The 25979-nt window shown below is 44.3% G+C and overlaps 1 protein-coding gene across 1 annotated transcript; it reads right to left on the bottom strand.

The window, feature by feature from the left end:
• Positions 1-698: 698 nt before the first annotated feature.
• On the bottom strand, positions 699-6859 carry LOC134378756 (leukocyte elastase inhibitor-like). The gene is made up of 6 exons (XM_063098066.1): positions 6692-6859; positions 4829-4966; positions 4191-4308; positions 3028-3170; positions 2780-2947; positions 699-1103 (listed from the first exon to the last, which is right to left on the bottom strand). The coding sequence occupies exons 1-6, from the start codon at positions 6857-6859 to the stop codon at positions 699-701; spliced, it is 1140 nt and encodes a 379-aa protein (XP_062954136.1).
• Between the last annotated feature and the right edge of the window lie 19120 nt (positions 6860-25979).

Genomic DNA, 25979 nt, shown 5'->3' with positions numbered 1-25979 from the left:
ATAAGACCCTCACTCCTTGACTCTGCGATCACCCATGAACTCCATATCATACATAAGGAGAACAAAAAAGGGACACCAGTTATGACCAGGGGGTCCCTTAACTGATGACGTAAAACCTACAGCCTGTCTAGAATAATCCTGCAGAAAAAAGGGACAGAATCGCGGGGCAAGACAACTTTGTCTTCCTAACCTATGCCCTTCATTGGGGCACTCTCCTATATTTCAATTAAACATCTGTATTTAATCCTCCCTTTCAGCAGTCAGGTTGTCTGTCTATTATGGCTTCCAAAATCCCAGCTGTAAAATAAATGACTGTCTTGTTTCCCATGGCTATCAGGACAGCATAGCAATTTCGTAGACTACTGCCTTGTCAAGAATGCACACAACCAATTTCCTCTCTATCTTTTTTCTTTTTAACTTGATGCATTCAAAGGCAATTACGAGTACCAGCCAGGTGTCAAAAAAACAAAACAAAACAAAAACCACAAAACCCCAAAAGCAACACTGGAATTTTTTCAGTGTAAAAAAAGAATATATATCATGCTAAAATTAATAGTTATAAAAAGCCAACGGGGCCAAACTTAAGAAAGGTAATTACAGATTTGTTCTGGTTATTGGGAAAGATATGTGAAAACTGTCACCATTAGAAACTCAGTAACAAAGCACTAAGCTCGATCTTGTATTTCAGTCTCCTTCTCCTAAGGGGAGGAAAATCGACCAAGGAACAGGATGTTCGCTGTAGGATTGTGCTTAATGAAGAAGAGGAACGGATGGTCAGCAATGAACTCTTCCTCTGGCAACATCATGGCAAAGGTGGCAATGGCTCCGGTGGCAGCCGCCGCCTCTGTACCCTCTTCATTCACTTCCACAAAGGACTTGTGGACAATTTTTGATATAAAAATATCTCTGGCTCCTGACATGCCGGATAGATCAGCCTTGCGACTATCAAAGAGATCCTGCAACCCCAGGCGGGCCAGGTCAGAGTTGAGGGTGTAGCTCTCTTCCAGTTTGAACCTGGGCAACTTGACAGTGATGTCAATGGCATGCAGATTCTCAGGTCTGGTCCACTCACGCAGTTTTTCCAAAGTCAATTGTTCCTCAGTCTGGAATTAGAATGAAGAAAAAAAAACCATAAAATTAATTTTATATAAGTAATAAAGGATATTTTAAATGAATGGATCCATAATGCCCATTGCTAATTACTCTCCTTCATGTTTTGTGCCAAAACAGTTCCAGCTGGAGGATTTCATTTCTTTCTGGCAGTTGGTGAAATAGAACAGAGCTGTGTTCTATTTCAGTCATCAAGTTCTCTTATAGTCATCAAGGGTCCAGGTGCACAGACTTTGAACACTGGTTCCAACATCCATCCTCCCATCACTCCTTCCATGCCTCCTCCAATGCATCCATCCATCCCTCCTCCCATCTGTCCACCCAGGACTTACTAAACCCCTCTCGCACGGAATTACTGTGATAGGCCATGACAGCTGCTATTACCCTAATAGGTTGAGTGGCACAGGGAAAATTTTCTCAGTTTCTTCTATTTACTCTGAATCTCACTGAAGCTGTGGTCATCTGTGAACCTCACTGGAGCTGAGGTCATCTCTACTAACTTTAGCTCCTAGGTAAAAATTTAAAAGACAGAAGATGTACTAGGCCTAATTCTGCATCTAACAGGGATGAGAACTGTGCCTACCTGATGGCACTGCTATGAGCACCACATGAATGATGTTCAGAAAGCAAATGGCACACAGCAGGTGCTATAGAAATGTCAGCGGGTGTCATTACTGTTATCATTATTACTATTGGACTGGAACAATCAGAGAAAAGACTAATATGAAAATACAACTGAGGGCTGGCCCATGGCTCACTCGGGAGAGTGTGGTTCTGATAACACCAAGGCCACGGGTTCGGATCCCATTATAGGGACGGCCGGTTGCTCACTGGGAGAGCGTGGTGCTGACAACACCAAGTCGAGGGTTAAGATCCCCTTACCGGTCATCTTAAAAAAAAAAAAAGAAAGAAAAGAAAAGAAAATACAACTGAAAAAGGGAACACATTGCTGGTAATATATGCAAATAACTGGCATTAGACCCCTTCCTGACAGCAAGTGTGCTTCGGGAGGAGGTACAGAAAACCCTCATGGCAGGCGAGGGTTGCTGAAGAGAAACTGTCATCTTCACAATTTTGCCTAGTTCTAGCCCTGGCAAGAGGTGCCATAGCCTTTAAATTACATGTAATGGAAACCCCATATGAAGTTCATATTAGGAAATAGGCCTAATTTTCAAACGAACATGTCACGTGAGGCTTTTCCTATTGTGTGCTGATTGGAAATTTCATTGACAATCTACAGGAATCGTGGTGAGAATGAACAGCGTCCCAGCAGGACTTCATGGTCCGTGACAGAGCTCTGTACTACAATGCTGTGGGTTTTTAAATCTTCTTTCCTCAGTGAAACAATCCTCATCTCGCTGTGCTTTCCTCTAAAGTTAATTCAAGGGACTCTCGGTGAGCTGCCACTGGCGGAGGTTGCACTCGGGCAGGTCTGCAGCTGTGTTCCCAGCACGACTGCTCACCGAACGTGGCGGGGCATCTTTTCAAGGACTTCGGAGGAGTCAGTGTTGCTGGGCTGCACTTCCTTTTACTAAGGAATGGCACAGTATTGGAAAAGCCACGGCAGGTGACATCCGTGACCACGTAACGAGCACCTGCCATGCAGCACACACAGGAAGAGACGGTACACCGAACGGAAAGAGAAAGCAGGAGCTCGGGAGCCTGTTACCTGCTTCAGCCCTGAGGACTCGTCCTGGATGTCAACTGGCAGCAGGATAACCATGCTGAGCTCCCGGCCTTGGTAAGGCAGTTCCAGCACACGGCACTTGAGGTCCTGGATGTAGCCGTAGGGAAATTTTTTCTTCTGATACATCATTTCCACCATCTTTGTCTCTTTCTGAACAGTTAACAAAAAATGACTGGAATGATTCTGGTCTTCTACAGCAAAGAGTAACTGGAACAGGGACATCTCCTCACCTTGTTCACTCTGAACGGCGCATCGGTTGTGTCCTCTTTCTTGAACTTCTCCTGCCAGCTTCCCTTGAAATAGATGGCATTCACTAGCACCAGTTTAGTCATGTTGTCAACCAGACCCGCAGCCAGCAGTTCTGGGATTTTCCCTAAAATGATAGAATAAGCTTTTTAAAAGATCCATACTGACATTCCAAATTTGAACTGACAAATTATTAGCACTGAAATGCAATTCAAACGTATTCTTTCTAATTAATTTTCATTTAGCACGGTATTAAGTTAGGAAAGCCCTATGTGTGTTTGTACTTTAAATAACCCAACTTGTGGGGCACAGCAGGACGACACACAACCGTCCCCAAGGAGCCAGTGCTTTGAAACCAGGCAAATGTGCTGAAAAGCTAAAAACAGGGGATGTCTGATAAACAAATGAGCTCCATTTCGTGGTTACTCTTTTTCAGGATAAAAATTCCTTCATGAAAATGTTTTTAGTCACCAGTAAACCACTTCTTCAAATCTGTCAAGTAAAAGTCTGCTCTCAGATAAGAATTTAACAAATATCCAAAAGGTAAAACAATTTCTCCACTGAAACAAAGTGTCCTCTGGGACCACAGGCATGCCGGGAACAACTCCTGTGACAGAGGACAGGCGTGCTGGAGGGCCATCGGCTCACCGAGTGACTGCACGAGGAGAGACACTATTGAACAGACAAACTGAGCCTGCAAGTGAGTCAGTCCCCATCTGCCACACCTGATATAGTGGCAACAAATATTTATGCCCATGGAAGTTTGTAAACACTGATTTCATGTATTCCATGAAATTCCAGGACATGTCTTTCCATATGAGTATTAAATAATTTTGGGCAAGCTGGATTCTCCTCAAAATTTTTATTCTTATTCAATGTTGGTTTTAAATTTAAAATGTAATCTTGGGGAACTGATGAGGGAAAAGCATTTAGTGCTCCAGTGAAATCATGCTGAAGCATCCACTCTGATGGGTCTCTAATGTTTGGAAGCTGCCCGGCGACGGGCAGTGCAGAGCTCACACACAGGGGACACTGTCTGGGTCACGACTGGGGTGGGGAGGAGAGGACGGGGGGGGATGAGTCGCAGGAGGGGAAGATGGATGGAGAATGGCCTTTGGTCATGGTTCCATTCTGCCCAGTCTCTGACCTTCCGTCTGCGCTTTGACCCACTGGTTTATGGCCTTCCTCGCGTCCTCCGAGGCGTGCTGGAAGTCCACAGGGGCCACGTCAGCATCGTACATTTTCTGAGTCAAAGCCAAGAACTCCTATTTCAAAGAAAAGAAGGAAATGTCATGAATAGCTCCTATGACATATAGAAATGGTTTTCTACAATCCTTAAAAGCAACAGAAAATTTCCTGAAAGGCTATATTTCATTATAACACAAAAATTCTAACTCATACTTTTTTTTTATTTTGATAAAAAACACATAACATTATATTTACAGTCTTAACCATTTTTAAGGGTACAGTTCAGTAGTGGTAAATCTAACCCTTGTACTTCTGATGTATAAAATTGACTGTTTTCTCACCTTTGACTAACATCTTCATAAAAAAGCGAGTACTGATTGTACTTGGAAGTGAACCGTGGGATTCACTCTGGCTTTAGTAAAAGGTCCGGGAGCCACCTTCTATACAACTAGGGAGAGCGCTCTCTGCCTTGTGTTTTCACCCTGTATTGTTTTTCTGAATGTTTATAAATTGTAAAACTGACTTCCGTGACCTGACTGAGTTGGAAAGAATCCATAACCTAGTGGAGTTTTAGAATATGAAATGCAAAGTGCTTACGGGAAGGAAAGCGTAGGTTTTCTCTCCGTACAATCGATTTGCAAGTTTCAGAATATAGGATGCACCACGTTTGTTGATATCAGCATTCAGACTCTGAAATCTTGAATGAATGTCCTCAACCATATTGAAATGAAGAGTCTAAAATAAAGAAAACATTCTTTCTACAATCATTTATTCGGAAATTATATAGTGATTCTCTGGTATTTGCTTCCATCAAAATAAATGTGTTTTTATTACTAATTTTATCAATGATTCCCCAACTAATACTTTATTAATTTGTCATTGGACAACAAACAATAGGGAATCCAAAATTCATGGCTTAGTGAGACGTAATAATTACAGCATTAAAAACTGCTTTACATCACTTTTTTGTTATAATTGAACATGAATGGTTGATACACTCAATATTTATTTGTCTGCTTTTTTCCAAGAAAAATCACACTGGCATGTTCATATTTATATTCTGTATCAAATATAATTTTACTGTTCTCAGATTGAGGCTTTTTTCTTTAATTACCCTATTAGCATCATTAACTCACTTCACTAAAATAACTTCTTTACACTTAACATTCTGGCAAAAGTTTAATTCTCCTTGTGTCAGTTACAAATCAAGAGGCCCTTTATGGTTTTATGAGTCCTGGTCTGGTTCCTTGCTTTGAAGACACAAAGAATAAAGCCCCACACTGTGCAGAGTCCACAATACTCACTGGAATATGGAATGTTTGCTTTGTTACTATGATCCATCTGTTTTAATGGAAATAGGGGGAGGGGTGCTTAAAGTTATCCTTTGCTGAGGTTGCAAAGTACCCAGAAAGCCTCAAAGCAGGAGCTGATACAACCCTGCAAGAAGCAACTAACAATCAGTATCAGTGGTAAAGAAAAAAAATATGTGTTTTAAAACTTAAAAATGCTTTCATATGTGCAGTGATGAGTAACAGAAGCTTTGCAGCTTCTTGAACTTGAATCCAGGGCCGCACCTTCCCGAGGAACAGGTGCAGTGTAATTGGTGGCACGTGTGTTAGAAAAGCCTCTACTTACCACTCCTTTCCAAAAGGCTTCAAGAGAAAGCTGGAGGTCCCCTCTCAGAATTAAAGAACAGCAGGCACAGAAAGTCCTCCATGCCCATCAAGGACGGGAAGGAAGGCTGGGCATCCCCACCTCCTCTCTTGCTGTAAGACTGACCTGCCACACAGCCAGGGGCTTGGTCCTGCTCTGGAAGCTGCTGGGCCTCCCTGCTCCCCTCCCGCTGCTGGGCCTCCCTTCTCCCCTCCCACTCCAGGGCCCTCCCACTACCACACAGCCATGCAGTGCCAGACACAGGGTCAGGCCCTGAGAACACAGAATCATCTGTCCCCATAAAAAGGCAACACCAGCAACGTCTCCACCATAGCGTGTCCCCTGCGTCTCATTACTCTCCTTATGTTCAAGGGTTATGTTACATAACAGGCATTATTTATAAGTAGTGGGTCATCCTATGCAAAGCAAAAACCAGAAACTGCTAGCCCAATAGGAGGTGGTATAGCTCACAGGAAAGCTGTCAAAGATTACCCCAGTGCGACAGAAGCATCACCCTGCCCGGATTTTCTATCGGCTTTGTTCACTGCTGTATCCTCAGCAAAACAAAAACCAGTGTTTGGCACACAGTAGGTGCTCAGTAAACACTCCCTGATGGATGAAAGCCTGAGTACAAATGGAAGGATCTTGTGGCTGTTCTGAAAGTCTGACCTCATGACACGTGGTGGGTGAACACAGAAATACAGTTTGAAAGCCCATCGCAAGAGCTCAGGGCACATTTCAGTGCAGGCTTTATATGAGCACAGAGCTGGCAGGGAAAGCAGACTGTGTTTGTTTGTTTCTGCTGACCTTGGACAGCTGTGCCGCAGTGTTGCCTCTGGTCCCCAGGAAGACCATGGCCATCGCTGAGGAAATGCTGAAGGGAGAGATGAAGATGTTTCCAGCGGGATTGTTTTCACTCAAGGCGTGGAACAGGTCCAAGGCAAAATGGGCATTTGCTGTGCTCAGCTGCTCCATGGTGAAGGCTACAACACAGAACAGAGGCCATGCCAGCGAATTAGAAAGAGCATTTCCCCATCCTCTTTCCCAGCTTGAGCCAACCACCCTGGAACACCCTGGAACTTGTACCTTCTCCCCTCTTTGTTTCTGTGCTTCCCATATGCACATGTGTGGTACCAGGCTGGCCAAGGGCTCAGCAGTAACACAGGATCAGGCCCAGAATGTGATTGGACTCCCACCTCACACAGGTGAGTCCGGGGAGAGCCCAGGCCCTGCCACTGCCGCCTGGGCACAGCCACCCAGCACTCAGTGCTCCCAACCTACTAAGTTTGGGAGCACATGCATTTCTGACCCTTTGGTTCAAGTTTCTGCTTCGTTTGGACACTAAATCCATTGCCTACATTTACCTGAAATAGGAACATTTCTATACACAATCATAACTACCTACTTCACATTAAAAGACATGCCAGCAAAGACATCATTATAATTAATAAATCACTGTCCTCATGTTTGAGATTCAGTCGCTTTTTAAGAGGTCGAGTGTGCACAGCCTCAAAGCTGGCATAGGACATGAGAGTTTGAAAACCCAGCACAGCAGAGTCCCGAGCATCTTCTGGTTTGGAGCTGCCCAATCTGTGAATCGCTGTTTGCTCAAATAAACTCTTTAAATTAGAAAAAGAAAGAAAGAAAGAAAAGCCAACACAGTCCAGCGTCAGGCCTGCTGGCCGGGTAAGGGAGGTGGGGACAGGCGTCCTCCCTTCCTGCAGGACCCCAGCTCGGTCACACACTGAGCCACTTCGACCTCGTCCATCAGAGCCTGAGCTCCCCACATACAGGCAGAGAACAGTGCGGGGCTGCTCAGTGCGAGCACAAGTTGGATTCTACTGTCCTAGGAAAGTCTTCGGGATCGCGCTGTCCTCCCCCTGCCCCCTGCTGTGGCGGTGGAAAGGAGAGGCGGCCTGTCCTGGGGCTGCCTGGAAACCGTCACACAGGGATCAGGAGGGGAGTTCCTGGAGGAAGGAAAACGTTCTGATCTCAGGTGCCCAGGCCACCCCCGTGCATGGCCCGGCCCCGCCTTACCCGCAGCCGCAGGGCTCTGAGCTGCCTGCAGGTCTGTGAGGAAGAGGCCCTTAAATAAGCCACAGAAGGGGAGTGTCGCCCAGGCGGGCCCTTCCCTGGTGACGGCTACGAGTCCCGCCTGCGAGGGCTGGCGCAGTAGAAGCAGAGCTGAGCGTGGCCTCCACGCAGTCCCTCCTCAGGGGACCCACACCTTTCTCATTTTATGCCTTTCCCCAGATCTCTTTGCATGACCTGATCAACTAAGGTGAGAATGACTGAGGTGACATATTGTGTCACCTCTTAGAGGGCAACTGGTTCTGAGTCCCAGCTATATACTCCACACTCAGAGGTGGGGGGTTGGGAGGGAGGAAGCAAACTGAGGGCTTTTGCATAGGGAAAGAGAGGGTCCTCCAGGGAAAGATAATACAGAATCAGATCCACACACCTGCTCTCTGCCTCCATGATGTCACCTCATTGCTGCACCCTCCATGGCGGTAGGTGGACAGGTGAAAGGGTCCAAAAGCTGGTGAAGCCTCTTCTGCAAGGGCCTTGATCCCACTCAGAAGGGAGGAGCTCTCATGACCTGATCACCTCCTAACGGCCCCACCTCTGAATACTGTTGCATTGGGGATCGTTTCCACATGAGTTCTGAAGGGGACACAACCATTAGACCACAGCTATCCAAACCCAGCCCCTCCCTCCTGCTTTCCATCTCCCACATTCCGTTCCCTCACCCCCCTCTGTAAAAACCCCTCAGTAACCCTGAGTCTTTGAGGTGGCTTTAGTCTGGCCACTCCCCTTCAAGTTTACTGGAGAGACGGGTCAGCCCAACATCTCTCCTCGGGTCACTGGTATTCCTGAATAAAAGCTGACCTCCATTTTCACCAACATTTGACTTCCAAGTGGTTTGCTTCTGAAAGGGTACATGCAGCCAGACCCGTGTGCCCTGTCGCAACAGGTTATCGTGGGATCTGCACTAGTGGCTTTATGAGGACAGCAGGTGAGCATGTTAACAGTGCCCACCCCCACCCCCCACCCCCCACGTGATGTCCTGCACCACCTTGGGACTCTGCAGAGTCCCACCAGCAAGAAGGCCCTTGCCTGATGCACCCCCTAAACCTTGAGCTTTCCAGCCTCCAAATGTAAAATATAAACCTCTTTTCTTTATGAATTACCCAGTTTCAGGTACTCTAAGTGACAGAAATACAACCTAAGACACATCTCAGTAGCCCTAAAAGTCTTATCTCGTTCCAGCATCAACTTTAAAGTTTAAGTCCAAAGTCTCATCTAAATATCATGTACATCAGATGAAACTCAAGGTAGGATTCATCCTGAGGCATTTCCCCTCTAGCTGTGAGCCTGTGAAATCTAATATGTTATGTGCTCCCAAAATACAGTTGTGAGACAGGGACAGGGTAGACACTTGCATTTCACAAGGGAGAGAGGGAATAACAGGTTCCAAGTAAGTCCAAAACCCAAAAGACAAACATTAAATTTTGAGACTTGAGAATAAACTGTTTTGATGCCTTGTACCACCTTCTGGACACACTGGGGTGGGGGTTGGGTCCCCAGTGCTCCAGGGGACCCTGCCCCCATGGCTTTGCCAGATGTAGCCCAAACCGCAGCTCTCAGAGGCTGGAGTCCAGTGCCTATGGTTCTCCCAGGCTGGATTTGCATGTTGGTGGCTCTACAGTTCTGGGGTCCTGCAGTGTCCCTGCCCTCACAGGTCTGCTAGACATTACCCTCGTGGGGACTCTTTGTAGTGGCCCCCCTCCCATGGCTCCACTAGGCACTGCCCTATGGGGGCCCTCTGTGGTGGGCCCACCCCTGTGGCAGTTCTCTGCCTGGGATCCAAGTCTCTCCAAGTCATCCTTTGAAATCTAGGTGGAGGCAGCCACACCTCCACAGCTCATGCACTCTGCGCACCTCCAGAGTTCACACCGTGTGGACACTGCCGAAGATAATTGGAAGGGTGGACTGAGCCGCACCTGGGGCCTCATGAGCCACATCTGGAGTGGCCAAGGAGCACTGCACCAGAATGTGGGGAGCAGAGACCTGAGGTGACCCTGGGCAGCAAGCCCCAAGGTCCCATAGTGCTCTGGGACCCTCCCTTGAAATCATTCTGCCCTCAGAGCCCTGGCACTCTGGGCCTGTGGTGGGACCTGTGGCACAGATAATCTCTGAAATGTCTTCAGGGTCACCTTTCTGTTGTCATGATAAACAGCATCTGGCTTTCTTCTATCCATACTAGTCTCCTTATCAAGCGTTAGCTCAGCCGCACCGTTGCTGTTCCCAATGCTGTGGCTGAGCTAATTCAGTTCTTACATGACCAGGCTGAGGATTTTCCAAATCTTTAAGTTCTGCCTCCCTTTTGATTATAAGTTCCTCGTTAATCTGTCTTTCTCTCCTCACATTTTACCATAGGCCGTCTACAGGAGCCATGCTGCATTCTCAATACCTTGCTTGGGTATTTCTTCCAGCAAATGTCCTAGTTCATTGCTCTTAACTTCTGCCATCCACATAGCAGTAGGACATGAACATAATTCAGGCCAGGTCTCTGCCACTTTGTAACAAGAATGTTCTTTCCTCTGGTTTCCAATACCTTGTTCCTCACTTCCAACTAAGATCTCATCAGAATCGCCTCTGTTCTCCATGTATCAACCCACCTTTAATCACGACCATGTAAGTAATATCTAGGAAGATTCAGGCTCTCCCTCAGCTCTTGTCTCATTCTGAGCCCTCACCAGAACTACCCTTAGTGCTCTAGTCACGGCAAGGTAGGCTTTTTCTACCATGCACCTCCAAACTCTTCCAGCCTCTACCCATTACCCAGTTCCAAAGTTGTGTCCACATTTTTAGGCATTTGTGATAGCAACACCCCACTTCCTAGTACCAATATCTGTCTTAACTCGTTTGTGCTGCTGTAACTAAATACCTGAGACTGGGTAATTTACAGAAAACAAATTTATTTCTCACAGTTCTGGATGGCGGAAGTTCAAAGTCAAGGCACCAACAGTTTCCATGCCTCTTCTGCCATGTGAGGACATGGCATTTGTTTCTTCCACCTTTTCTGCCATGTGAAGACACCACAAGGAGTTGCCCCCCCCCAAACCCCGAATCTGCTGACACCCTGATCTGGGACTTCCCAGCCTCCCAAACTGGGAGAAATACACATCGATTGTTTATACATTACGTAGTCTAAAGTACTTTGTTACAGCAGCAGGAACAGACTAAGGCAGGGCTCTTCCTGAGAAGATGATCTCTCATCGAGCAGGAATGTGTGCACCCTGCCTCGTGACTAACTCCGAACCTCCTGGCTGGTCTTACTCTATAGCAATAATGCAGTACTCCAGGGGTCTGCTTTATTCACCTCCACCTTGAATTATTCCTGAGTAATTATTCCTGCTCTCATCTCCTGCTAGTAGAAGTGATTTTCTCTAAGGCTTGTGTCAGTCTTCAAACAAGCTGACCCTCATCACCCAGAACCCTTACAGACATCCTTCGTTTTTTTTTCTTCACTGTCCAAGACTAATTTTAAATTACTTTGTTTTCTTATTCAGTGTAAGAAACTGCTATGAAGGGAATTGTAACAGTCTTGATCGACTTGTGTTACTGAGCCCAAGTCTGGCTGCCGGCCCTATAAAAAACCCCGGCTTGGCGTGCCAAAATCCGTTAGAGAACCCACCCCCACATCCGCCCTCCACAACTACGAACCTTGGGCAAGGCTCTTAACCGAACTTTGCCTCTTTCCTCATCGGTGAGTGAGAGCAGCAATCGGACTCGCTCACAGAGCTGTCATGAGGATTAAATGAGCTGACGATACATGTTAAGAATTTGTCAGCCTCTGGCACGTATTAAGCATCCAACGTACGTTAGCCATTTTTTCTCACTATTATACCAGCATTGCTACAAAACAAAACCTTTCAGGTAGTGAATTACTTTCAGGTTCTCTGTATTTCCCTAGAAACCATTTCTGGAAGTGGAACTGACCGGCCAAGGTGCAGCTGTGTTGGCAGCAGCCACATTTCGCTCAGCAGTCCTGAGCCGCCCAAACCAGTCCCAGGAAAGGTGCCCGTGCTGGTGTACCCCAGTGGTCTCAGGCCTGCTGGTCCTGTCTGGAGTAACACTCTCCTTCAAGGGCAAAACAAATTAGCCTGAGCACAGATGGAGGACTGTCTGGGATGAGACCGGGCTCCCGAGGTTCCCACCGCATCCCCACCAGGAAGCGCTCAGATGCTAATTTTTCCACACCCCATCTTGTCGCCATGTTCTGGGACACGTTCTTTTCTCTTGAGGCTTCTCTCTCTCTCTCTCTCTCTCTCTCTCTCTCTCTCTCTCTGTCCTGGGTACAGGGCACCGACCGCAATCTCCAGCTGCCAGAATGTCTCCAAATTTCCTGACTCTCCCTCACACTGAGCAACTTGAGTCTTTTTCCTCTTTTTTGCCAACCTCCACCCAGTGAGGCCCTGGGGCCTAACTGTGCACAATCATGAGACCTTTCCAGAGCCACGAAGCCCTGTGCTCCTGTGAGAAATGCTTCTGCCACCTTATGCACCCGACAGGGCTGTGGTCATTTCCACTCTTTTGTTAACAGTAACTCCCACCGCCTGCCCACGCCAACTTATTTTTGTTTTAGGTTTTTCAGCAATAAGGTGTGTAATACCAGCAGTCGGTGTGGCAGGGCCTCTCCTAAAATATTGGAAGACCATGTTCTGTGGCCCAAATCTGTACAGCTCTAGCCAGGGATGACTTCCTTCTCATAAGTCATTCACTCTCAGGCAAATAAAACTCCAGTGAGAGCCCACCTTGTTACTGCCTCCCCACCCTATGCCCTGACACGTCTACATTTACAGTGGATATATGGCTTCTGGACACCTTGGTTTCACAGGTGGAAGACTCGGAGTAATTACCTTTTTTTTTTTTTTTGCAATAATTTAATGTGAAGTGGATTAAGGCAGGATTTAGAACCTTTAAGTGGGATAGTACTTCTTCAAATGGGTGTGACCCCTAGGGATGGAGTCAGTGGATGGAGTTTTCCACTAGGATAGCCCCTCTGGGGTGGAGGCAGCTTGCTGAGACTGGGAAGGATGGACAACACACAAGCACACCTCCAGGGCTCTGTCCCCACTTACACAAAAGGAGTGTAGTTAACGCCATCCCCTCCACCTGCCAACATTAGAATGTCATCAGAGGCACGCCTACCCAGTCTCTTTCTGTACATCTAGAATTCCACTCAGCTCCCTGAGCTACCTGTGCCCTCTTCCTGTGATTTTGCAAAATGCGGCCTTGCAAAAAATTATTCCATCACACATGGAATTTGACATCACAGAGGTTGCCACCACATTGGATCGGGCATTGACCACCTGGATGCAGATAGTTACCCAGAGAAACTGCAATGATCTTTTCCTTGCCTGGCCCCTTATCTCACATTTTTTCTCTCTTCTCTTTAAAACTCTAACCAAATGCACACCACATGCACACATACATATAGATACACATTATACACATACCAGTACATATACATGTCACATACACAACCACATATCACATACACACCACACACATATACACACCCTGTATACACACACCAACCATACACACACCATACATATGTATGCACCACACACACAAATACATACCACAACCACAAGCACACCACGTGCACACAAACACACAGATACACAGTGGACACGTACAAGTACATATACACATCACATATCCATAACCACATATTACACACAGACACCGCACACATACACATATACACATCACATGTATGTACACACACACCACGGGCACACATACACTTTCTTCCTTGATTCCTAGTTCTTACTCTGTTCCCTTACCTTTCCTGACTGACACGAAGGACCAAATCTGTCCAAGCATTGCTGAAGAGGAAAAGTTTGGTTCCTTTGGTGGCTGTGACAAAGGCATCATCAGGCAAGAAGCAGGTGCTGCAGTGCATGTTCCACTGAGTATTTCTCTCTAGATATGACCTCCTTTGTTCAGGGAAGCTTCCAGTGCACTCCCAGAGCTCCATAACAGTATAGCTGAGCAAATGCCCACACATGGACAATGTGTGGTCCATAAGTACTTAATGTCAAAGCCAACAGAAAACCCTAAGTATGGGTCTATTCAGAGATTATCTGGATTGACAGTGAGTAATTTCAGGTATTTGAACCACTGGGTTCTATTAACAATTCTTCTCTAGTACCTAAAACCCTTGGGTTAATGTGTTCTTTTATTGAACTACTATTAGTTGATAGCCCATGTTAGGTCACTGAGGAAGACACACATAAGTGACTCAGATGGCGTGAGCTCTCAAGGACCTACCTTCCAGTCTCCTGGATGCTGTCGCATACGTGTCTGATGTCCTTCTCATAGCACCTCAGCATCCGCCGCTGCACAGGAAAGGCTTCTTGCTATGAGTATCTGCAATTCTCTGCTGCAGGGATTTTCTTTTCTGGCCAAGTGTGCTTGGCCTGTGCTGTGGAAGGAATGTCCCCCCAAAACTGACTGAAGCTTAATCCTCACTGTAACTGTTAAGAGGATGGGAAATCCTATTACGGTAATTGAAAGGTGGGGCCTGAAGAGGTGATTAGATTTTGAGGACTGCGTCCTTGTTAATGGATTGATCCATTTATGGGGTGATGGGTGTGGTTATGATGACTTTAGAGGGACAGTGAGTGAGTGAGCAGCTTTGCTCTCCCTTGCTCCTGCCATTCTCACCATGTGGCACCCTGCATCACTGTAGAGCCACCACCAAGCTCAAAGCCCCCACCAGATGTGTTCCCTGCACTTTGGACTTCCCAGTCTCTGAAACTGTGAGAAATAAATTTTATTTCTTTATAAATTACCCAGCTTCAGGTATTTTGTTATTAGCAACAGTGTTTTAGTCCGTTTTGTGTTGCTATAACAGAATTACCTGAGACCGGGTAATTTATAAAGAAGGGAGGTTTATTTGGATTACGATTCTGGGACAGCTGCTTCTGGCACAGGCCTCAGGCTGTTTCTACTCATGGCGAAAAAGTGGCAGCAGCCGGTGGGTACAAGCAGATCACATGGCAAGAGGAAGCAAGAGAGCGGGAGAAGGTGCCAGGGTCTTTTCAAACAAGCAGCTCTCGTGAGAACTAACAGAGTAAGAACTCACTCATTACTCCCCTTCCCCCAGGGAGAGCATGAATCCATTTATAAGGGATCCGCCCCCATGACTCAATCAGTTTCCAGCACTGCCACATTGGGGATCAAATTTCCACATGAGTTTTGGCAGGGACAACACATCCAAACTCCATCAAACAGAAACAGGCAAATACAGCCTAAATGTAGGACAAAATGGAAATGCCCAAGAATTGTTTTCCCTAGAAGCATCCCTCAAGTCTATAACGGGCAAGGCATTGGTGAATAAACACCCCAGCCCCCTTGACCTTGGTTGTGATAACTGTGTTCGACATTGTCCCCCAAAGGGATTGAGCTCTAGTCCCACACAGCGGTAATTGAATTGATAACGCCTCCTTAATGGATTTACTTTACCTGGTCTTACGAACCACCTCCCCTATTGTTGACTCCTGGGATCACCTCTCAACATTTGAATCATTGTGTCAGAATCAGCTTCTGGAGGGACCCCTACCAAGTCAAGGGCTAAAACATATGCAAAAAAATAAAATTTATTGAACTGTACAGAATTAACATACACAATAGTACATAGATATCAAGCATTGGGAAGATTCAGGATTCATATCTAGGCCCATTGTTGCCAAGACTTTCCCACAGTTTACTGTTCCTTGCCCCACTGGCACCTCCACTCCCAGGATAATGTAGTCACAGAAGCTGAGGTAGGGGACTTTGCAAGTGCGGGTGACCGATCGATGGTTTTAAATGCAGCAGCAAGTTTGAGGAGAGAAAAGCAAATGGATACTAACTTGAGAGTTACTTCCAGTTGGAGTTAAGAGAAGGGAAGGTGGGTTTGGGAATCAGAGGACCAGGATTTCGGGGATTCAGGATACCAAAAGTGAAGATGAGAAAGTGAAGGCAACGAATGCAAGCTAGTCCGTGGCTTCTTGGTAAATGGAAGGAAAGAGGCAGAACGCATCAGGGATACTTAGTGAAGTGCACGCAGGCTGGACTTCCTGCTCTGTAAAATCTTTGAGTACTGAGAGCACTGAGTCTTTCAAAGGAAGTTCTTGGTCATCGGCCACCTTCTTTAGAGTCATGTGGCCTCATCACCAGGTTGATAGGACCAGAGAGAGACAATTCATTGAAGTCAGCCAACAGCAGACTGACTAATGGTCGATGAAGTGGCCTGGTGGGAGGGCTCTGTCCAGTAGAGGCTGTGAGCACTGATTGCTGATGGACCAATCCACCCAGCTTCCAGGTCAAGGAGCTGGAACTCAAAGATACCAGAGAGACGCAGGTAGCAGCGGGAGCAGTACAGGCAGAGACAGAAGGGGCAAGTCGCTCTGTTACCTGAAGTCACCTGGAGCAGAGAACAATGGACTTCTTCTTACGGAAACAAGATGATCAGATCCCTGGAGAATCGCAGTATCCTGAACAGGGCTTCATTCTGGCTGGGGTCAGCTCAGTCCTGTCTTCCTTATTTTCCCTTGCATCCTTATGGAAAAAAAAAAAAAAGAATACAACTAATGATTTAAAAGAATCCAAGCACAATTCTGTTCCTTACAATCTTAAAAAACGTAGCCAACACATGGGGTAAAACTTGAAGTCAGAGTAAGGCGGGGTATTGGTGTCCTTGCAAAATGGAATCCTACAAAGTACTCAAGGGGTCAGATTCTTAAAGAAGAGCCTCCAATGGCCACATGCTCATCCTGGAATAGCTCCAGAATGCTGTTCCACGGGTCTATCTGGATATTGAGAACGTAGCTTTACCCATCAAGGCGAGTGAAGGACTAACGTCATCCACATAACACAGAGTCAGGCATACTTTTGGTTGACAATTGACATAATAAAGATGTTAATTCAAACAGGGATTTAACGGTCATCACACACAGATCAAATGCTTTTCAAGTCAGGCACTGACGCATCCGTGATAGCTAACGTTTGCAGCGTGCTCACTACATGGTCCTACAGGCTTTACACATAGAAATTTATTTCATCCTCACAACAGCCATAGGAAGTAGATGCTATTCTCTCCCTACTTTTGCAAATGAGAAAACTGATTCAAAAGAAGGAGTTTAATTATTTGCCCAAAGTCACATTTATAGCCAAAGGTTATAAATGAAAGAGCTAAGTTTTGAACCTCTGTCCTCCCAGAAGCAATCGCCAAGGTGGGATTGGAAGTTCATGGGATTTATTGGGAGCAACATCTATGAGGGATGAAGGGGACAAACAGGAGCAGTGGGTGGGGAGAGGCTTCCTACTGAGATACAGGCGTGAAATGTGTGAAAAGAGAGAGGGAGGGAAAGATGGGTAGGCGGACCCGCAGACTGCCGTGTAGCTCTGAGAAAGTTTCTGCCAGGTCAATGGATGGGGATTCCAGTGGGTGGAGAAAAAACCCGAGCGTGGATGGCCTAGTTTAATTGCCCCATGTTGCTCAGTCATTGGCTGAGAGCAGTCTAGGAAAAGCGTGACCTGCTATGCATGCTGTTGGGGACCCAAAGCAGCAATTGGGGGCTCTGCCGCCTGTAGTAGGTTCTGAATGGGGCAACTGATCTCAAGATGTCTGGCCCCAAATTCATGCTGGTAATCATTCTATTTTGCTTCCCTCTGAGTCTCATACTTTAAGGGTATGTAGTGAGGAATGTAACCCTGTCATAATGATGGGTTTGGGGAGTAAAAGGGGATGCTTCATTGCAAAGCTCTATGGGGCTCCGTTCACATAGTATATGGTGTAAGCAGTGCCTCCAAAATCGTGAAAAGCAATGACTTTGGTAGTAAAGATGTGGATCGTAATCTTCCAGTCTAAACATACTTGTAAGTTTTGCTTTGGGATACCTTCATCACATAAAATCTCATAAAACTTTTCAGCCAATGTTCAAATATTTATTCGACAATTATTAAATACAAGGCACTATCTTAATTGCAGTGGGAACTACTAAGATCTAAAAGCCTCAACCCTTCCATCCAGTGGTTTACCAAGTAGGGAAGATTTCATTAATATGAATAACCACAGATATGCAAGGATAAGAAAAAATGGCCACACGAGGCACAGATATGGCACTCTGAAAGTTTAGGGAAGAGAGAGCCTACTTCCTGTTGGAAAGATTGGGGAAGAGTTCATGAAAGAAACAAGCAATGATACTGGTTCCTCAAATGCAAATATGGCAGCTGGAGGAACTTAATACGCATTGTAGTGGGAGGCAGGAACACAAGCCTGTCACAGAAGCAGGAAGACAAACAGTGGGTGACAATATCATAATTCTCATAAGATATAAGAAATCTTCCTTTCAAAAGTCCAAACCCCAAGAAAGCTAGAAATATATTAATCTGTTTATTATAAGAAGAAACAGAGAAATTGACTTTCTTCCTCTAATCATTTCCTAGGGCTTTTGTGACAAGAGTACCACAGTCTGGGAGGCTTAAAACTACAGAATATTGTCTCACAGTTCTAGAGCCTAGAAGTCCAGGATCGAGGTGTTGTCAGGGCCATGGTCCCCACAAAGCCTCTAGGGGAGGATCTTTCTTTGCCTCTTCCAGTTTCTGGTAGTCCCAGAGTTTCCTTGAATTGCAAAGTTATCATGGCATCTTTGCCTCTGTCTTCGTCTGATTTTTTTGTGTGTCTGTATGTCACATGGCCTTGCTCCTTCTGTGTCTCTGTCTCTTACAAGGGCACCAGTCATACTGCATTAGGGGCTTAGCCTGATCCAGTGTGACCTCATCTTAATTACAACTGCAGTGTCCCTACTTCTGAATAAGTTCCCCTTCTGCGATACTGGGGCTTAGGACGTCAACATAATTCAATTCATAACATCCTATCGATAAACCATGGTATTATTCTTTACTGTCTTCTGAAATTTAATTTTGCATGAGAAACAATTTGTTCCATAGATTTTCTAGGTACTAAGAACTGTGCAAAGGAAACAAACACAAAGCCCTGCATATTTATATCACTAAATCAGTATACATTTGTGTACATTAAAAAGTAATATTGAGTCTGTGAATAATATCCTAGAATTATAAAAATATTTTTAAAATATTTGACAAAAAGAGACAGTTTCATCACTCCCTCTTGGTCTTTCTGAATCAGTGTAGCCTCATGCTCAGAGTCTGTTAGAGTCTTTTATACTTTCAGGACAGATTCTGCACATAGAAATTTCCAAGGTAAGAACTGAAGTGCTAATATCAGGCTTAGACTCTTTCGGGTCAGAGGAAACATGTCTCTTCTTCCCTGAGAAACAAACAACAAATCATTGTTCACTACACTAGGGAGATGGGGGATACTAGGCATAGTGTCTAGATGTACCAGGGGTCACACCAACTAACTAATTTAAATATGAAGTTATCCATGTTTGGCAGATTGTATTTTCCAAAGATGGCCACAGAACAACATATCCCATTCCACACGCCCTACTCATAATGTGACATTAACACTCCTCCACTGAGAGGTAAGGGCTGTAAACTCCCCCCCTCTTGAATATGGATGGGATTTAGTAACTGGCTGTTAATGAACAGAATGCCCTGGAAGCAAAGCTAGGTCATAAAGGGTGACACAGTTTCTGCCTTGGTTTTCTCTCTCTTTTCCTCCCTCTCCCCCCTCTCTCTGCCTCTCTCTTCTCCTTCCTCTCCCTCTTTCCCTCTCTATTTTTCTCCCAAATGCACTCACCTTTGGAACCCAGGCAACAAGCAGAGGCCATTTGTGGGTATCTGAGCCAAGAACTCCAGCCAGATTCTGTAGACATGTTCATGAAGGAGTCTTCATATAATTCCTGCAGAGCCCCAGACAGCACAAAGCAGAAATAAGCTGTCCCCACTGTGTTCTGTACACATTCCCATCCACCAGAACCCAGGAACATAACAAGTAATTGCTTAATGCAACTACATTTTGGAGTAACTTATTCCACAAGCCATAGTCACCAGAACACCAAATATCCAGCAAAATAACAAGTTGTGAAGCTAGATTTTTAGGTGTCATGTTTGTTGATGTTGCTAGAACTTTATCCTGGCCTCTGAGAAAGATCTTTGAAAAGCAAAGAAGAAGGAGCAATAATGCTAAGAAGTTTCAAGCTGTCAACATGCAGCAGTATTTAATCCAGACGCCTCTCACTTCAGGGTCCCATGGCCTGGCTACTGCTTCTTAATCTGCGGTGGACCGTGGGAACACCTGGTGCCCTTGAAACTAATGAATATCAGTTTCATCTGAGGTAACCACATGCAGAATCCTGATTAATCATTTTTGCAAAGAGAGCACCTTGCTAAACGTGACTCTAATTTTGGGGATTTCAAACTTGTTGGGGCAACTAACATATTCTGTGATACTGTTGAGCAAACGATTCCTCCCTAACCCCTTCCTTCCTTCTTTCTCTCCCTTTCTCCTTTCTTCCTACCTTTGTTCTCCATCCCACCCTCCTTCCTACTTTACATCTTTTATTTCTTTTTGAGTGGTTTCTATATTTATATGAATGGCATAGATAGACGAAAAACACTAAAAGGGAAAAAATTAACCCGTTTTTTATTAAAGTTGGTATGTATTATCTAGTTTAAAATCAATTATATTTGGGTCTTTGAATTTGCCTTATTTTCTACCCGGGTATTATTGAACTTTTCAGTTGAAATGACATATTCCTCTTGGACTCTCATTTGAAATGTAAAAACCTCCTGATTAAGTGCAATGATGCATTAACATGGAATTCAACAGTTCATTTTAAATCATGAACTTGACATCTACAGGGTCACCACTGAAGAACTTGTTAAGAGAAAAAAGTTCAGGCAATTTAAGTTTAACAGAGTTTAAGTTGAGCAGGAAAAGAAAAAATTTTAAAAAGACTCACGAATCGGGCAGCCCCTAGTTGGCACAGATGAAGAGGGACTACGGCCAACAATGCATGGTGGGTTAGATTTACAGACAGGGCAGGAGAAGTGACACTACAGACAAAGGAAGTGGGGTACACACAGCTGACCGACTGCCACTGGCTGAGACTCAGCCGTGGTCACAGACGCACACCCCTAAGTCAGGTTTCCGATTTGCCTGTGTGCTCACGGGCTAGGTCAGGTTGCGGTTCCTATGCAAGAACTCAAGCGTGAGTATGAGGCTTTGTCAGGCCAAAGCATTCCAGTTTTATTCACCAAAGTGTAGAATGACAAATCTTTAAAAATGAGTAAGAACACAGAGGTTATGTAATTAACTCCTTTATTTTTACTAGCCACCAAAGTGAAGTTACTTGCTAACATTAGAAATTTGAGGCTGACATTAAATTCTGTATCTATCTGACCCCTCGCCCTCATCCCATGCTTCGATCTTGCTCAGCTGCTGAGATAAATGATTTAGGTTAGAAAATGGAAGTTCAGATCATAAAATTTAGAACAGGGACATTCCGGGGGTAGTGAAAGATTGGAAAGAGATCATAGATGGAAATGAAAACTCAATAGTATGACTACTTATTCCTTTTTTTGTAGTAGTAGTGTCTAGCCTTTGAACTCATGTTAACATCCTAATTATGCTTCAGGAAAGTGCCACATTTCATATTCAGTGGACCCAAATGGCAGCAAAAATGTGCAATTATCAGTACATCCTTTAGTCCCCTGCAATACATTTCCTTTTATATGTTGTTTTGATGGCTCAGAGGGATCTTCCCAGATCCAAGTTTCATTCTTATTTGTGTAGTAGAATCATGGTTTTAAATGAACACTCTCAATTTCTCAGAAGTTGTTCAGTAGTTGTTCTAAAAATGTACCTTACATGTCATTAACTCATGTGTGGGTGTCTCGGTGTCTCCTGAGCTAAGTCATTTTATATTTAATCATTCTCTGAACTTACAGCCATTATATTTGAGGAACAAAAATTCTTCTACTTTCAGACATTTCCCAGGGTGCATGGGTGTGTGGGGTATAGGAGACATGCTTTCTCCTTTAACCTGAATTAAACTTTAGAAAATCTTTAGGAAGTTTTGGATTCTTGTCTCTTCTTGATGAAGAGCTGCTACAAATAATAGGTACAAGAAACAGGTGCGAACACTATAAAGTTGGGAACATGAGGGTTAAAGTTGCTTATATCATTGCTCTGTGATTCTAGGAATTAAAGAAGAAAAATGGTAGCACTTTCATTCAGGTTTTATAGTTTTATTACAGAAGTCAAAAGATTCATCTTAGAATAAATTGTGGAGCTTGAACTTTTCCTGGGCTTGGCAGCTTCTGCTTTCACTTGGATAGTATAATCATCTGTGTCATGGAGGACTGGCTCCACGTCTGTAGTCACACACCTTCCTGCATCCTCAGGCTCGCAGCCACACTAAATCACTCCCTTCAGCATACTAATGTGCTTTCCTGTCTCTCATCTTAAAACAGAACAAAACATGCAAACAAACAAAACCCCTCCTTTGACCCCCAATCCCCTTCCAGCTTGAGATGTCACTGGTGTGCAAATGACCCCCAGACTCTCTTTTTTACTCCTGACCTCTCTTCTGCTCAACACTTGGATATCCAACTCTATATTCATTATCTCCATTTGGCTCTAAAAGTATCTCAAATATCAATTAATTTTCTCCTGCCTCCCAACCTGTTCCTCTCCCATCCCTCCCTATCTCAGATAACAGCATCAACTAACCACCCAGGAACTCAAGGCTTGATTTCTTTCTTAATCCATCAGTGAGTCTGGTGGCTCCATCTTCAAAATATATTTCAAATTTACCTACCTCACCCCATCTCCCTTGCTATCATGTTAATCTAAAGCACCAGCACCACTTACTTGGATGGCTGCAATTGCCTCCGACTGTCTCCCTGCTTCTGTTTTCCCCCTACAATCCACTCCTCCATAGCAGCCAGAGAGATGTTTTAAATACATAAATCAGAGTGGGTTATTCCCATGCTTAAAACCATCCAGGCATTTCCTTTCCAAAGGCACTTAGAATAAAATGCACTACTTCCTCCCAATTTACAAGACTCTAGTTGACTTGGCCCCCATCGAGCTCCATCTCACCCTGCCCCCTTTTCTCCCTTGCTTCCTGCATCCCAGCCATTTTGGTTGTCTTCCTGCTTCTCCCATCCCCATGATGCTTTCCACCTCAGGGTCCTTGCATAAGCTTTCTCTCTTGTCCCTTTGCAAGGCTGGTCCCTTCTTACTTGTCAGGTCCCAGCTTATACATTACTGCTAGCCCCGCAGGTCAAACTTCCCTGATGACTCCCCCAAAGGAAGTGCCTTTCCACATCACCATGCCCAGTTCATCCCCTTTAAAGCTCTCACTACATTGTGATTACAGGCTTGTTTGTTTTCCCATTTACTGTTGTTCATCCCCCTCAAGCATGGGAGCCCCACAAGAGCAGGGACTTGCTCAGTCTTGGCCATAGCTGCATCACTGCTCCTGAGAACAGTGCCTGCCCACAGCAGATGTTCAATAAATATTTGTTGAATGAATGAATCTGTTTTTAGATTATCTAAGCCGTTTATTTTCCTTGATTGCCTAACAATTTACTCCTTGTTAAAGGAAGAAGGAACATGTTTCATTTTCAACTTAAACGTGTTAAAAGAATTTTAACAGATTGGAGGGAGATCTTTGCTTTTAAGTCTGAGCTTTTAAGCAGTATACCCCTTAATGATGGCGAATAATCAAAGATTAAGTTATGAGAGCAATCAGACTTTCAGTAGAAAATACTACCAAATCTTTTCTATTTTCTATCTCTTTTGTGAATTTTATTCTATCTGATTTTAAATGTGGTTGTAACTATGGAAGCTGTTACTTGGATGTAAATTTTCAATTACTGAAAGTCTAGAAATACTACATAATTAACATTTTTGTTTACTTCCAATACACTGGTCCTTACTATGTGATGCTAACTCTCCTTATACTCAAGAATCACAAAATAAAGATGGTGATATGGAATTCATTGCCACAATGCCTTGGGATATGAATTGTATAACTGATGTAATGCTAGAGCTCATATAAATGAATACTAAATAATTTTGTGGCACATCATATTATTAAAATATATTTTTGTATAACGCTAAATAAAAAAATAATAAAACAAAGTTGCAACTAACTCATGTGTTGCTTGAAACATACAACTCAGCAATCCTAAATCCTGACTTGAAATGCCTGCTAAAGCTAAGACAGCACATTTAACACTAGAAAATAGAGAAGTTAACTCTAAAATGTCTTAGGGAAAAAAATTGGTTAAATGTAAAACTTTGCTGATCAAGATAAAAGATTTAATATAAAATACTCTTCTATTGGAAAAGAAGCAAAAGAAAGGAAAATAGTTTGTTTAAGAGGTGCCACGCCTGAGCTAGTTTAAATGTTTGAACTCAACCTCTTGAGCTGTGCAATAAAGAGGACAATAGTGTTTATGACCCATTTACTCTAGGTTTCCGTACTTTTCAGTGTGCTTAGCCATGAAAAGCATGAAAGCATGGTTAGGAGGACACGAGAGATCAGAGCTCAGTGACAGGCAAATGGTCGGTGTGGACCACCTCATGGAAGGGACCGGACTTCAGCTAAAGCTTGCTGGATGCATAAGGATGTTGAAACAGGGAGAAAGGCGTGGCAGCAAGGAAAGAGTGGGAAGAAAGAGACGTAAAAAACGAAAAGAAGTTAGAAAAACTAAGTTAGACTTCCCCACCTCCAGGGAAGAAAGGGTTTAAAAGGGTACACGGGTTGAGTCAGGGAACATTTAGTGTATTCACAGCAATCGAATGGAATGAAGCTGCGGTGGGTTCTGAACTGCAGGCTGCCGTTCGGGGAGGCAGGAAGAGATTGAGAAGCTGTTGGGAACCTCAAGCCTGAAATGTCAAACAAGGGTGACACGAAGGGGGTTATGTTTTAGGAAGGGAAATGCCTGCCGGCATCAGGCTTGTTGCAAGGAGGGAAGCTTGATGCCGTTTCTGCAATAAAGACGTACGATGTAATGGATTAAAAGTCTGCTCTGTGATAGTGGCAATTTTAATAGAGATAAAGGCGTAATTTCAAGAGGCAGTTTGATGGGAACAGAAACAGATTTGTCAAGCATTGTGTGCTCCATACTTTACATACATTATTTTACTTAATTATCATAACAGCCCTTTCAAATAGGTATAAGTATTCCAATTTAGAGATAATTGAGTCTCAGTGATTTATGAGTTATTCGAGGTCAGACGGTGGAACCAGGGTTAAGAACCAGCAGATTGAATGGCTGGTGGATTGGGATGAATCAAAGCGATTTCATTTGTTTGTTTTGTAAAACTATATCTCTATCTTTATTTTACTTTTTTCTCCTAAGTCTGAGAGCCTAACATTGGTTTGTGTTTTTGTACATAAAAGACAACTGCTAAGTAGGTAATGACAAAAGCAGAAAGTGACAGCCAGTTTGATTTCAGTTTTTGTTTTTTATCCTTAAATGAAGTGTTTGGTTTTAGATAAACGAAAGATGAGTTCCTGATAATATTCAATAGTCTAATAAAGGCTGATAATAAAGACTAGCTGGTTAAGGCAAGCGTCCTTCACTGGGTTTGTTCTCAATGTGGTCCTTTGGAGAGCTGTTACCCCGGGCTGGAGAGTAACCGTGAACTAGACGTCTAGAGAGCAAGAGAAGCCAAGCTGTGCATGCGACAAGTGATATCCTGCGGCCGAGTGGAAGCAGCGTATCCCACCTGGGCGATTTAGAAGCAGCATATAATAAACTTGCAACACCAGGGTTAAAGAGCAAAGATGGGCTGAGAGTTGAAAATACAGCTCAGGTTTTCAATTCAGATTTTACAAACTTGAGTAACTCTTTTTCTAAAGAAAAACAGAAGCGCACAGTCTCATTTCATTACCCACCAGTGCCTTTGAGCCATGAACTTTTCCCCACTTTCAGAAACTTCTCTGAAAAATTCATTTCATGCTTGTCTACTCCAGTAAAGCCCTTGACTGAACTGTTACAAAACAGGAGACTTGGCCGAGGGAATGTGAGAAATCACCCGATACACTGGAGCCAGTTAGCATCCTTGAGAGCTCTGTGC

Source organism: Cynocephalus volans, chromosome 5, assembly GCF_027409185.1.
Source record: "Cynocephalus volans isolate mCynVol1 chromosome 5, mCynVol1.pri, whole genome shotgun sequence".
NCBI lineage: Eukaryota > Metazoa > Chordata > Mammalia > Dermoptera > Cynocephalidae > Cynocephalus > Cynocephalus volans.
The sequence above is the reverse complement of the archived record's forward strand: the minus strand, read 5'-3'. Positions and strand labels throughout refer to the sequence as shown.